The 14,345-nt window shown below is 58.0% G+C and overlaps 1 protein-coding gene across 1 annotated transcript; it reads left to right on the forward strand.

Moving 5' to 3' along the window:
• The first annotated feature begins 932 nt into the window (after window positions 1-932).
• Window positions 933-10,468, forward strand: LOC105474965 (sonic hedgehog signaling molecule). Its single transcript, XM_011729914.3, has 3 exons — window positions 933-1,554; window positions 6,797-7,058; window positions 9,641-10,468. The coding sequence occupies exons 1-3, from the start codon at window positions 1,246-1,248 to the stop codon at window positions 10,465-10,467; spliced, it is 1,398 nt and encodes a 465-aa protein (XP_011728216.1). The 5' UTR covers window positions 933-1,245; the 3' UTR covers window position 10,468.
• The last annotated feature ends 3,877 nt before the right edge of the window (window positions 10,469-14,345 follow it).

Raw genomic sequence — 14,345 nt, forward strand, 5'->3', positions numbered from 1 at the left:
TGCAAGGAGCCTGAATTCCACATTCAGCTCATCCCTGGCTCTGCACTTTGCTCTGATCGATCGTGGGGGTTGTGTGAGTACAGCTTCGCCCACTCGCCTGCCCCCCCAACACACCCTGCAATGGCCTCCACACACCCAGCGCACACACTGACCCCCACTCTCTCCTCTGTGCTGGGGTGCAGGCCCCAGACCTACTTTGCCCATCCACCCTGACGCCCGCAGTTCACTCTGTACCTGCCCTTGAGCACGCCTCCATCCCATTTGCAGAGCTCTACCAAAAAAAAAAAAAAGTATTAATTGAAGCACAATAAAAGAGCACTATTTTTACATTTTTCTAAGGCGCTTAAAGCATTTCGAATGCCAGTGCTTTAAGTTATGGTCACTCATAATTATCCTCGGTGCACAGAGGCTGACTCTTCAGGAGGGGCTCAGTCCTCTTTCTTCAAAATGCAGGGAGAAGGAGCCTGCACTCTAAAGTCCCTGGGGAAGAAAAATTAAATAACAGCTGGGCAGCTGTGCCCCTCAAATGTGTGAACGACTCTGTGCTTGATGACTGAAGCTTGGTGGTGGTGGTGGGGGGGGGTTTAAACTGTCCTTTAAAAACTTAAGTTGGTTTTAACTGAAGCACCTACCATTCCAGGCAAAGTCAGGGGGAAACACAAGGGTGTACACAAAGCCGGGAGTAACTGCTGTTTCCACAAGACATGCGCTCCTCCCTCCCGCCCACCTTTATCTCAGGAAAGATTTTTTTTTTTAAACTCGAAGCCTTCAGGTGAAAATAAAGCAACAGCAGCAACAGAAAAAAAAAATGTAGTCTTCTTCAGGGTTAACATCAGAAGACAAGCTTGTGCGGCTTTGGCCAATCAGATGCGCCCCTGGCAGCTATAATATAGTGCTAAAGGCAGCCTCTCTCACAAGCTCTCCAGGCTTGCTACCATTTAAAATCAGACTCTTTTTGTCTTTTGATTGCTGTCTCGCGACCCAACTCCGATGTGTTCCGTTATCAGCGGCCGGCAGCCTGCCATTCCAGCCCCTGTCTGGGTGGGGAGCGGTGGAGAGTGCCCCGCAGCCGCGGCGGGCAAGGTTATATAGGAAGAGAAAGAGCCAGGCAGCCGGCGAGGGAGCGAGCGGGCGGGCGAGCCGGAGCGAGGAAGGGAGAGCGCAAGAGAGAGCGCACACGCACACACCCGCCGCGCGCACTCGCGCACGGACCCGCACGGGGACAGCTCGGAAGTCATCAGTTCCATGGGCGAGATGCTGCTGCTGGCGAGATGTCTGCTGCTAGTCCTTGTCTCCTCGCTGCTGGTGTGCTCGGGACTGGCGTGCGGACCGGGCAGGGGGTTCGGGAAGCGGCGGCACCCCAAAAAGCTGACCCCTTTAGCCTACAAGCAGTTTATCCCCAATGTGGCTGAGAAGACCCTAGGCGCCAGCGGAAGATATGAAGGGAAGATCTCCAGAAACTCCGAGAGATTTAAGGAACTCACCCCCAATTACAACCCCGACATCATATTTAAGGATGAAGAAAACACCGGAGCGGACAGGCTGATGACTCAGGTAGGAACCCAGCGCCGGGGCGTGGAATGTGTGGCTTTCCAGGGGGTTAGGAGAAGCCGAACACTTCCAGACTTAACTCTGTTTGCTCTTCGGGCAGATAGGAAGGTGATTTCACCCACTTCTTCCCCACCCACCTGCCCGCCCCCCATCTCTTCCTGTTCCTGGAGGAGAATGGAGGTCAAGGGTCCAGCTGGAGAAGTTTAGGGTGTGGTGGGGGTGAGGACGGTAACAGACGTGGTTCATTATGGCCCTGATTTGATGAGTCTTGCTACAACGGCCTTCCCCATCCTACTTCTGCCCTGGCTTGTAACTTGGGGAGACCTTCACTTGGGGGGTGTCGGCCCTTTCCAAGTCAGGAGTGGAAATGGAAGGAGAGGGTGGGAATCCCCCTCCCACAAACACGGAGTGGCCTCCGGGCACTCTGCAACGAACGTAGCTTTGGGCATTGGAGCTCAAGGCCCCCACGTTTCCCGTCACCTCTGTGGTTTTCTTTCCCACTACAACCCCCACCCTACACCTCCCCACCAAAGAATTCTCAACTGGAAAAGCCAGGAGGCAGTTCTGACAAAAGGCAGGGGCTCCAGAGGCGACTCCGCCCGTCCCTGGGTCCCTGGCTGTATCGCAGAGCTGGCTTTGCGATTGCATGTCCGCAATTGTGCCCATCAGAGTGTGAATGTATTGATATTTCTTTAAGGATGCTCTTTCCTTCTTCCAAGCCCGAGGTACCTTAGGGGAGGGACTTAGAACTTATTGGCATTGCATCACTTTAGTTTTCAACCTGCTTGCATAAGAATTAAGAGAGAATAAATATTAGTGTGGGGGGAGGGGAAGCTAAGCAAAATATGAATTCCTCTCTCTCTCCCCACCTCCTTTGAGATTTCTGAGCTGCCAATCTCCCAGCCAATTCTAGACTTTCTGAAACTCCATGCACGTATAACTGAAGCCAGAAATGGGTTTCCTTGCAAATATAGGTCAACATCCTTTTTATTGCCCTATTAAAATATTCAAGTCCTACCTTTAGGGCTAGGTGCGCACAGCGGCTGATGGAGTGGCGCTGGTGGGGCGCAAGTGCAGGGGGAGGGTACGGACGGCAGAGAGAGAGGAGCTACCTCTGGGCCGCCCTGCTTCCCCGACCCGATTCTCAAGCTTGCTTGGGGCCGAGAAAGGCGAGGAGCAGGCGAGGTAGCCTGCTCCAGCTGTCGGAAAGGAGAGGAATGGGAAATGGTCCTGATTTCCTTGTTCTCCCTCATCTGCTTCCGACCACCTTAAATCTGGACCGCGAGTGTGGACGCGCGCGCCAGTGCCAGAGAGCAGCGCGATCCACAATTAACTCTGCACGGGCCACGGGGTGCCCGGTGTGTGCAGCTGGCTGGAGGGAGTTCTCCGGCTAGCCTGGGGCGCCCATCCTCTCGTCACCCTCGCTCCCTGCGGAGGAGGGGACTTGCCAGGGTCCCTCGGAACCCGATAGGAGGGAGGCGCTGCGGAGAGAGCAGCGGGGGCGTGGACACCCGAGGTCCCAGAGCCAGAGTGGGTCAGCTTCTGCCCTGGTCTGCGGGAGGCCAATACTGCAGAAGGGGTCCTGGGCTCGCACCCCTTCCCAGGACTCGGGCCTTGCCGCCCTGCTGCAAAGCTGCAAGCGCGCAGAGCCGCGCAGCGAGGCAGACGCATGCAGCCCCACTTACTCCTGGGTTATCGATCCCCCGCGGCTAGGGTTTCAGTGCGCGCGGGGTTGGGCTGGAGCCGCCGGGCTCTGCCGCTCCACGCGCCGGAGCGCAGGCAACGCAGGAGCTAACAGCAGCGCCGGGTTCGCGGTAGCGACCCCGGCGGCGGAGGCGCGGAGATGGGGGCGCCCGCGCAGGGACCAGGGCGCAGCGCGGGCTCCGCCGGCCTGCCCTGGGCCGCGCCCCCCTCCCTAGTCCGCCGCCTGCCCGGCCTCTGGGCCTCCGCGTCCCAGCCGGAGCCCCCAGACAGGGGGCCTACCCCCGACCCCCGCCCGCCCTACCCGGGGACGCAGGGCCCAGCGGCCCCGCGCCCGGCCACTCTCGCCGCCGCGCGCACAGGCAGCATTTGAACTTCTGACCTTCTGTCAACTTCCCTCAGACGAACGAAACGAAAACAAATACTTTTTTCCTTGGGCAGTGGCTATTCCCGTTCCCAACACAAAAGGAGGGGGAAGGACGGCCCAAGTGGGGGTTGGGTGGGGAGAGCCAGGCCGGGATTATCAGGCAGACCCCACAAAGGTCCCCTAAAACCGAGGGGGGTAGGGGCTGGCAGTCTGTGAGGTACCCCCAGTTGATCCCTCCCCTACCTTCCTTCTCCCGATTCCAGGAGTTAAGGGTGGGGGAGGAAGGGATGGGGAAGGCGGAGGCTCGGGTGCTGAGGGCAGGGGCCGGGTGAAGGAGGAGGCAGGGGAGCCCCAGGCCCGTGGGAGGTTTGGGGAGCCTGCCCGGACGCCCTCATTTTAAATAACCACCTAGGCTCTGCCCCAGCTGCGTGGCCCTCCTCTTCTGTCTCCCTCCCTGTCTCTGGGTCTCTAATGTGACTGCCGCCCAAGTCCCTCAACCATGGCGAGATCGTCCCCAGTGGAACTTTCAGAGCAGTTCTGGAACGCAGGAGCTGCCGGTTAATATTAACCCGGGAGAGGAAAGCGCAGACAGACACGCTCTCCCTGCGCTGGCCTAGGGTGCCAGGCGAGGGTGCTGGCGGCCAGGGGGGTCCCAGGGGGAAGGAGGCCCGAGGGCCGGATCTGAAGCCTGGAGTAGGGTCCCAAGCCGCCACACTAAATAGATTTCCTGTGCGCTCTGGGGCCGCCAGGAAAGACGCTCAGGTGTGGGTTTGGGGAGGGGCTGTTCCACCAAGCCTGGGGAAAGGACAGTGGAGAGAGGTGCGTTTTGGGGGCTGGGGCTGTTTTGAGGTTGGGACGCCCCCACCCCCGCGCTGGGGGAAGCCCACCGGCTGCTGGCGGTGACAGTCGGCGCGGCTCGCAGATCAGGGAGGTGGGCAGGAGCTCAGGCGTGGGGAACAACTTGGCCTCAGCCGACACAAAGCCCGGCCCCGGCGGCCCTGCTGGGCTTCACGGTGGCTGCACAGAGTCGGGCTTGATTCGCGGCACACGACCCAATGAATTAATAACCGGCCTGGGCTTCCCGGCTTTGCCTGCGACAATCCCGCCCAGCGCGGGCGGAGGAGAGGCCGCCAGCCGAGGCCGCACGGAGCCCGGCCGGGGGAGGGTTCGAGGGGCGGGGGCGCCAACTCCGGCAACCCTCGGCCTCCGCCCCTCACCCGCGCTGCCACCTCCCGTCGCGGCCCGGCTAGGCCGGGGTCTCCCTGCCCCGGGTCCTCCATGCCTGCCCAAGTGGCGCAGTTCCCAGAGCTGGGGGCCGGGTCCTCCTCACCCTGCCGCCCTTTCCCTGGCTGCCCTCCTGGGAAGCTGTTTAAAGCTTCATCGGCGAAGCCCCAGGGGAGGGAGCTGCGGTGGGGTGGGGGGCTTGCATGGGGGGTCCGTGTGCGTGTTGGTGGTGTGCGCCTGCGCGCAACGGGCCTCACATCACAGCTCTAAACTGACCCTGGTTTACTGATTGATTTTCATGTAAAACGCGTTCAATCCTCAAGATGACCTCACTCAAATTCTGCCCTTCCGACTTTTTTTTCTTTAACTGCTGGCAGGCCCAGAAACCTGCAGGCACTGACCTGTTACCAGGGCGGCCCCCAGCCCTACCCCACCCCCAGTTGTTGTATGTTTAACTCTACAACCATATTACTGGTTTTTATTGCTGCCAGATACACAGGACTTTTCCTGTTGCGCAATTTGTCACGTCCCCTTAAAGCGCGGCAGCAGTGGGGCCAGCGTCCTCGCCCCACCCTCTCGAAAGGGTCCCCCCACCCACGCTACAGTTAGGGCCCTGGACAGAAGCTGTCCTTCCATCACGACAACCAGACTCCAAGCAGAGCATCCTTCCAGACTGGAGGAGGTTAGAGGTCAGCCCCGCCCTCTGCAGCAGTCACCTTGAAATTGCCCCTCGGCCTCCACTTGGCGCAGCTTCTTGGGGGATGCCACCATCATCATCTGTGCCAGTTCCCCCTCTGTAAATCCCGTGTCCCACCAGCAGCAGCAGGATAAACATCCAGGAAGCAAGTCAGTGCCCCCACAAACACACACAGTGGATTCAACTGCTTTCTGTCGCATCCTTATCTGAAAGTGACCCAGGGGAACCCCCACAATCTGAGTGTCAGGTAACCCCGTCTGCATCTGCCTAGTCAGTGCTTCCTTATTCCTACCAGGCAACTTCCTGGGAGACTCCCCAGGCGGAGACCTCAGGCCTTCCTGGCTCCCCTCCCCCTCCTCTCAAACCCCTCCCCCTCCCTCCACCTCTTCAGTTTGCTCTTCAAACTTGCTGGACACCATTCTATGCTGGGGCCAAGAAAACAAGAGGGGAGGAAGGGAACAGGTTAAAGAAAACAAGAAACACAATCAGACCACAGAAAAGCCAGGCAGAAAAGAGTTCCACGGGCAAAAAGAATGTGGCTGTCCAGATAAAGAATGTCTGTCCCGGCCCCAGCCCGTGCTGCAAGTGGTAACTCACCTAGCCGCCTTCCACCTGGGCTCCCGACCACCCTGCAGCCCCGCCAGCGGCTTCTGGCCTCCCCTCTGCCTCGGATAGGGTTAGGGCCTGAGGCAAATAAATGCAAGGCCTTCAATTCTCAAAGAAACGCGCAGTGCATTTTTCTTTATTTCTGGGAACTTGCACCCAGGTATCTGTCAGGCCTGCTGTGAGGGATTCTACACGGAGAGAAGGTGGAGCCTTCGCAGGTGGAGAAAGGGGCCGCAGAAGGGGGGCTGGAAGTGGAGGGCAACGTGGGGGCGGGGCGGGTATCGCAGAAGGTGCCCCTGGAGGGTCCCGGAGTTGATGTCCGAATCATGCAGGTCACTTGTTTCAGAGAAACTTTATTTGCTTCTTAGGCCCCGCTAGGAGCATCGGCTGTTACAGGACCTGGAGAAAGGCCCCCAGCTCTACTCTGAGAGGACGTGCTCCTCCATGCTCCTCCGCAAATGCTGCCCCTCTTCCCCAGCCCGGGGCTCAGCTCTTCCGTGTGTTTGGGCCGTTCCAACTCCCGTCTCCCCACCTCTCCGCATGGCCCTCGCGCCTTGAGACTGGGCAGGGCAGGCTGACGGAGGGGCCGGGAGGGGTGGCGTCCGCCCAGGCTAATGTGTCCGTCGGTGGGGGTCCCCTTGTCTTCGCAGAGGTGTAAGGACAAGTTGAACGCTTTGGCCATTTCGGTGATGAACCAGTGGCCAGGAGTGAAACTGCGGGTGACCGAGGGCTGGGACGAGGATGGCCACCACTCAGAGGAGTCTCTGCACTACGAGGGCCGCGCAGTGGACATCACCACGTCCGACCGCGACCGCAGCAAGTACGGCATGCTGGCCCGCCTGGCGGTGGAGGCCGGCTTCGACTGGGTGTACTACGAGTCCAAGGCGCACATCCACTGCTCGGTGAAAGCAGGTAAGCTGGCCCTGGACCCCCGATCCGCCCCCACGGAAGGCCACTGGCAGACCCCCGGCTTAATTCAAGGGAAAAAGAAACCTGGGGGGAGGCTGAGGGCCAGGAGCAGGGGCACTGGGCGATGACTGCGTTTCCGCGGTGGGAACCTGCCCTGTGAGGTGCCGGCCCCTCGAACTCACCCCTACCTTTGAGGCCACAGAGCCCAGGGTTCTCCATGACCCGAGGTGGGGTCCTGTGGCTTCCTGCCCGCTTCTGGAGCCCGCACTGCAGGGGGGTGGGAAAGCGTGACTGGGGGAGGGGCGCTAGCCCCTTCCAGGCGAGGGAAGGCAGCACTGCGCGGTTAGCCAGGTCTGGGCGAGCTCCTTCCTCTCGTTTAGGGCTTAAGAACCAACTGCCCCCACCGGCTGTCCCAAGCGCAGGGGCGTCTGTCCTGCCCCGGAGCCCGCGTCCTGGCTCCTCCCGGCCGGGCGCCCGTGGATCCTAAGCTGCCTTCGCTCACTCGCTGAGCCTTTGGGGATAGGCGTGGTGGGCGGCAGTAAACCCAGGGGTAACCACCTCCAGCTTCTGGAGGCCGCGCGCCCGAAGCCTGCGTTCCTATTGGGAGCCGGGCTGGGACGCCCTGGGCGGCGGGCAAGTCCCGGAAAGCCGGCCCGAGTCGGCGTGAGGCTGCCTTCTCTGGGCCTGCAACGCCACACGCTGTTGCTGGCGAGGAACAGCGGTAGAGGAGGCGCCATCGCGCGCACGCGAACCTCCGGCCTGGGGCTGTGTGCACAACGCTCTCCTCCGCCCGCATACATCGGCACGTTTAGCAAAGCCGTTCACGGTGAATTTCGGGGAAACTCTGCCTTCCTCACCCCCCTTCCAGGTTTCCCTACTTGTCTCCTAAATTCCAAGTTAATGGCAATATGTTAGTAGGAAAACACTTTAAAGGTGTCAAGGCACACTTGTAGGTAAAGGCAAGCGTGGCTTCTTGTCCCCACAGAAAGCAAAGGCGTGGAGCGGGGGCGGCAGGGGCGGGTGTGCGGCCCGGAGAGCTCCCGGCCGCAGGGAGGCAGGAGGCGGCACCCCCACCTCGCGGCCTCGGCGGCGGCCCCTGGGCCCAGGGCGCTCCCTGAGCAAAACCTCCTCCCCGGCTCCCTGCCCTCGGGGTCCCCCTAGCGGGGGTCTCCGGAGGCCTCCTCCCAAGTGAGCAGCGCTAATCCATCCGCCGGATCGCGCCGGGAGAGCAGAGCCGCGGCGCGGGAGCCGCTCATTGGCATTCTGCGCACACGGGCGGGGGCGCGGGGCGCAGCGTGTCAAGCCGGGCCGTGCGACTCGACGACTCGGGCTAGCCAGCGCCCGGGGTCGCATTCCGGGGAGCTACGGAGGGCCTCCAACGGCCAGCCCCGCACTTCATGCCGGAGAAACCGATGAGAAGATTAAAAGCCCCCTGTAATTCCAGCAGGAAGATTCTTTCTGGCAATCTCTATTTGCAAAAAGCATGATCCCAGAGATTGGAATGCAAAGAAGACGGCCCTCCCCGCCCTCCTCCCCGGCCCCCTGCGCTCCGCCCCAACTTCAATTATTGTCCTCGGGACAGTGAGCCTCAGAGAGCGACAGAGGGCTCGAGAAAGCGGGTAGTCAAGGGGCCTTGAGACTCGGAGCTTCCAGCGCTCCGAACAGGCCCCGCCATTTAAAATTCAAATACACATCTTGAGTGCTTGGAAGAGAGGCCTGGCTGTGCAAATAGTGCTTGTGAATTGCACACGGGGGGGTTTGCACCTGAGCAAATAGGGAGGGGGGGGCCCGAGAGCTGGGGAGAGAGTGAGCTGAGAAAAGGGAGGGGAGAAAATGGAAGTGTCCGCTTCCAAGAGTGTCTCCTGTTTATCCCAGAAATCACAATGACAATGCTGGGCCCTTTATTGGATTTTAATTAGAAAATCCACACAAGCCTCGGATTTTCACACCTCGGCCAATCTCTGGAATGTTTGTCCAGTTGCTACAACTACTGCAGCTATTTTTCACTCCCCGCCCCCGCCCCTCCGCAGGCCCACGCCGAGGCGCGGCAGGGTGCTGAGGGCTGGCGGGTCGGCGGGCCAGGGGTTTCCGCCGCGCAGCCCGGGTGCTGAGCGCGCGAGCAGGCGCCGCGCCCCGCGCCGGGGCGGGAGGGAAGGAGGGTGCGCCCGGCGCCCGCGGGATCTCAAGGAGGCTTCCAGAGGAATCCAAGTGCAGAGCAAACACCCTCTGGATGGATTCGCGGCGAGGCGGGGGTGTGTGCGGAGCTGGGGGTGGGGTTGGAGGAAGGCGGAAGGAAGGAGTGTCACCGGCCTCTGCAGGAAACGCCAGCCAACCTCTGTCACCGCCAGCGCAGACTTAGAGAATTGTTAAGGAATGTGCCTGCGTCGGAATCCTGTCCCTGGGGCGGTGGGGTTGGGGGAGGGAGGTCTGTGCGGGACCCCTGGAATCAATCGCCCCGCCCAGCGCTGAGCGCATCCCTAGCCTAGGCGCGCGGGCACCAAGCGTGCGCCCTCCTCCCCGAGACGCGCCTCCCTCTCGGAACTCAATGCCCTGTCCTCTCTTCTCTCCCTTCTTCTCACCCGCAGAGAACTCGGTGGCGGCCAAATCGGGCGGCTGCTTCCCGGGCTCGGCCACTGTGCACCTGGAGCAGGGCGGCACCAAGCTGGTAAAGGACCTGCGCCCCGGGGACCGCGTGCTGGCGGCGGACGACCAGGGCCGGCTACTCTACAGCGACTTCCTCACTTTCCTGGACCGCGACGACGGCGCCAAGAAGGTCTTCTATGTGATCGAGACCCGGGAGCCGCGCGAGCGCCTGCTGCTCACCGCCGCGCACCTGCTCTTCGTGGCGCCGCACAACGACTCTGCCGCCGCGGAGCCCGAGGCGTTCTCAGGCGCGGGGCCGCCTTTCGAAGGCGCACTGGGGCATCGGGCGCTGTTCGCCAGCCGCGTGCGCCCGGGCCAGCGCGTGTATGTGGTGGCCGAGCGCGACGGGGACCGCCGGCTCCTGCCCGCCGCTGTACACAGCGTGACCCTACGCGAGGAGGCCGCGGGCGCCTACGCGCCGCTCACGGCCCAGGGCACCATCCTCATCAACCGGGTGCTGGCCTCGTGCTACGCCGTCATCGAGGAGCACGGCTGGGCGCACCGGGCCTTCGCGCCTTTCCGCCTGGCGCACGCGCTCCTGGCTGCACTGGCGCCCGCGCGCACGGACCGCGGCGGGGACAGCGGCGGTGGGGACCGCGGGGGCGGCGGCAGCCGAGTACCCCCGCCTGCGCCAGGTGCAGCCGACGCTACGGGTGCGGGGGCCACCGCGGGCATCCACTGGTACTCGCAGCTGCTCTACCAAATAGGCACCTGGCTCCTGGACAGCGAGGCCCTGCACCCGCTGGGCATGGCGGTCAAGTCCAGCTGAAGCTGGGGGGCCCGGGGAGGGGCGCGGGAGGGGGCGGGGCAGGGCAGCAACAGCAACGCAAAGCAAAAAGACACTCGGAAAAGGCGCACGAACCAGACTGAGTTATTATAATAATAATAATAATAATAAAGTAGGACAGTCCAAAGTAGACTCTAAGGAAACAAGGACCCCGGGAAGTTTTGTTGTTGTGTTTAGTTGATATATAATTTTTGAATTTTTTGGTTATTGTTTTATTTTGGTTATTTTTTCCTCCTCTCCTGGCTATTTATTTGGTATGAATAGATGTTTTAAATAATATGAACCGGACCTTCAAGAGCCTTAAATAGTTTGTTTCTTGGATAATTTATTATGATCATGTGAACTGTACTCACGGGGGAAAGATTATTTTGTGAGGCCAAGCAACCTGCTCAGAGTCTATTTTTCTACATGTCCCTCGTCCCGGCTGTCAGAAAGCAAACCTCTGTCCCTGCCATCCCTCCCTTCCATCTCCTGCTTCTCAGCAAGTGCAAACTCAAACGTGCTTCATGGGGGTCCACAAATTATATTTTTATACACAGAATTGTAAATTAGATTTTTTGAGAGATCAATACTTAACTGAATTACATTTCATTTTTGAAATAGTGTAAAATATGAAAATATATTATTTTAATTTAACTAGTTTCCGATGTAACAGCCATCTCCTCTGTTGTCTTTATGGTTTCATATTCCCTTTGTATTCACCATTTTGCCACATTCTTGGAAGCCAAGACTGTTACACACACACAACACACACTTTGCTTTGCTTTGCTTTTTTTTTCTTTTTCTTTTTCTTTTCTTTTTCTTTTTCTTTTTTTTTTTTTTTTTTTTTGACAAACTGGAAGAACTCTGTTATTTTTAACTTCAAAGAATTTATTAGAAAATAATATTTTTTAAAAGCGCACATAGTGATGAGCCCATGAGGATGGAGCCTGCAGTTTGTACAGAGAAAACAAAAGGATGTTTTTGCATTAATAAATTGAGAAATAACTGCTGTAAATTTACTAAAATGTATTTTTGAATATTTTGTAATAGTTTTATAGAAATAAAATGTGCCATGCACAGACCGCTTAGTATCTAATAACTAAGAATCCCCGTTGCAGCCCTTTTTCTTTTTCTTTTTCTTTTTTTTTGGCTTCTTTGCTTGGGAAACCCAGTGCTCACAGGCGCTCCCAATATTCTATTTAGATGTGTTGCTTATACTGTGAACTCAGACTGACTGACTTAGGTAACCAAAGTAGGCACACAAACCAACTTCTTTCTTCTCATGGCTGGAGAAACCTCAGCTCTGTTTGTATTTATTGTGTGACGCTCTTCCTACGCTCCCAAAGGTTGGGGGTGCCACCCGTGGGGACTGTGCTGTCCCCCTAACCCCACCCCTTAACTAGCAAAGCCTAATGTGTAAGCCCAGAGGGGGTGGCCTGGAGACGGCCACCGAGAACCTTCTCCTAGGACTCCTGTGTGTGGTTGCTGGGCAGACCCCTGGCCTGACCCTGTTCGTGCTGTCTGTGATCCGTAGGGAGGAGGCCCATTGCTGCTTTCTGAGGTCCTGTTGTGCCCCTTCCAGAAAGCATCCTTAGAAGACAGGACCAGGTTTGATCTTCTCTGAAGCTCTATCCTCTTTTCTTGAGGGTCCCCTTAAATCCGAGTGGCAAGCCCACAGTGGCATGGGCCAGTCGCTGGAATGTCGGGGCTGCTGTTGAGGTGCCTCAGGCTAAGCTGGTTGTCTGTGTGACATGGCGGTCAGGCGTGGACTTTGATCCCTGTTGAGTGAGCATGCTGCTGTGGGTGCTGGGCTGGGGAAGGTCCTTCCATGCTTCATGCTGCCTTGGAGGCCAAGAGGGTCTCTGCCCTTGGCGGTTGTCAGGGTCCCAGGTGGAGGACTACTACCAGTTTTTTGGCTTACAGAAGATGTTTGCCATGCTTTGTGCTTTGGGCTAAATTATCTGAGCAGGCTGAGCCTTGGAAGGGTGGCGCTGTGTGAGCTCGGGGCCTCCTAGCAGCTGGAGCCTGTGTGGAAGGTGGTCCAGGCTTAGGGAGTGGGAGTGAACAGACTTCAGCCCCACCTGGCAGGGGCTCGCTCCTGAGGCTGGGACCAGTCCCTGAAGGTTTGCTCTGCTGAGGGTCTGCCCTTGAGTGGCCTTCCGGGGAGGCCGTGTGCCCAGGTGGATGGCACAGGGCCTCTGGAGCCTCCACAGGGCCGGGCCCTCTGTGCAGGAGCAGTCCTCAGCCATTTTCTGTAAAAGACTTTTCTTTGGTGTTCTAGATGGTCAGCAGGTTCCAGGCTGATGTTTACAATCTCGGAGGAAGTGTGATGGTTTCTGTTCTTTTGACAGTTCGGTATAATTTCAAGTCAGTCAAAAGTTAACCCAGAAGCACTGGGCACAGCAGCTCCTCTGGCTGTGTTGACAGACCTGGCGATGTGGCCGTGCGGCCCAGATGGTCAGAGAGAAGCCAGTCATTGACCAAGCCCCAAGGTGCCTGAGGCCACAGTGCAGCTCTGCTGGTGACCGGAGCACCTTGGAGCAGACCCTCACCCAGATGGGAAATCCTGACTCCTGGGTGGCACTGCCTCCTGGACAGGCCCGGTGGCAGTGTCCATGCTGCTGGGTGCTGTCCCCAGCCCTCCTGGTCTGTCTTCTTAAGATCCGCCCACTGCTTTATATTTAAAATTCTCTTTTTCACAGGCAAGGAAAGGAAACCACTGCTTAGAGAAACTAGGTACAGGGCATCAAGAGGGTGCAGCCCAGCCCCGCCAGGACGAGGGGCCCACTTCGCATTCAGGGTTGACGGAGCCAAGAGTTTGTGCAAAATGTACGCTTGGTGGTTGCTGCCAGCCTCCCTCATGACTAAATGCATATCTATTCCTGTCAAAACGTGTATCAGAATGTACTTGAAACTGTTATCTTTGTGCTCTATTGTTTGAATAATTAAAGAAATTACAGAGACTCTCTTCAGTGTCTGTGATGTGGCAGAACCCGCTCCCAAACTGTCAGCTGTGTTTCTCATCGTCTTCCACGAGGTAGTGCTGGGAATGTGAAGGAAATTCTCATTGAGCGTGTACACTCCGTTCTCTCAATGGGTGGGATTGGTCAGGCTTTGGGACTTTTTACCGGTCCTAGGAGGCAGGCACGTGACGCCACTGTCTGAGGGAGTTGACAGAGCTGTCAGCATCACACCCACAGGGGAAACATGGGGCAGACATGCAGGGAATGCTGGTCAGTTGCAAGATTTGGCAAGAAAGCAGCAGAGCACCTGCCGGGGAGGCAAGCGGGCCTGCAGGGAGCCAGCCCTTCCTCAGTGCGGCCGCTCTGGCTTTCCGGATGGTGATCCACTCCAGGAGGCTGGGAAGCCCAGGAAGTGACTTCCGTGTGACTTCTTGAAAAGGAGTCACAAAACCCTTCGTGAACCCTGCCGTTTCTGGGCACTCCCTGGGATTTATGTTCCAGGACAGAGCTAGGCAAATTTTGGCCTCTGGGACAAATCTGGTCTGAGGCCTGTTTTCACATAGCCCCTGGGCTGAGACTGTTTTTACATTTTTTAATGTTTAAAAACAAAAAATCTAACGAAGACTGCTATTCCTCGACGTGACAATTCCGTGAAACCCAAATTTCAGTGTCCATCCATAAAGTTTTATTGAAACACACCCACACTCACTCACGTATTGTCTGAAGTAGCTTCTCCACTAGCCCAGAGGAAAGCAACAGAAACCACCCATCCCGCACAGCCTGGTGTTTACTCTCTGGCTCTCTGCCCAAGTTTGCCAACCCTCTTTCTAGGATTTTGGATTGAAATCAAGCTTGGCATAGGGGCTGGGGGCTGAGGACAGGAGTTGGAACACAGTGGCCTGTCTACCATCACAG

The sequence above is a fragment of the Macaca nemestrina genome, chromosome 4, assembly GCF_043159975.1.
Source record: "Macaca nemestrina isolate mMacNem1 chromosome 4, mMacNem.hap1, whole genome shotgun sequence".
Classification (NCBI taxonomy): domain Eukaryota; kingdom Metazoa; phylum Chordata; class Mammalia; order Primates; family Cercopithecidae; genus Macaca; species Macaca nemestrina.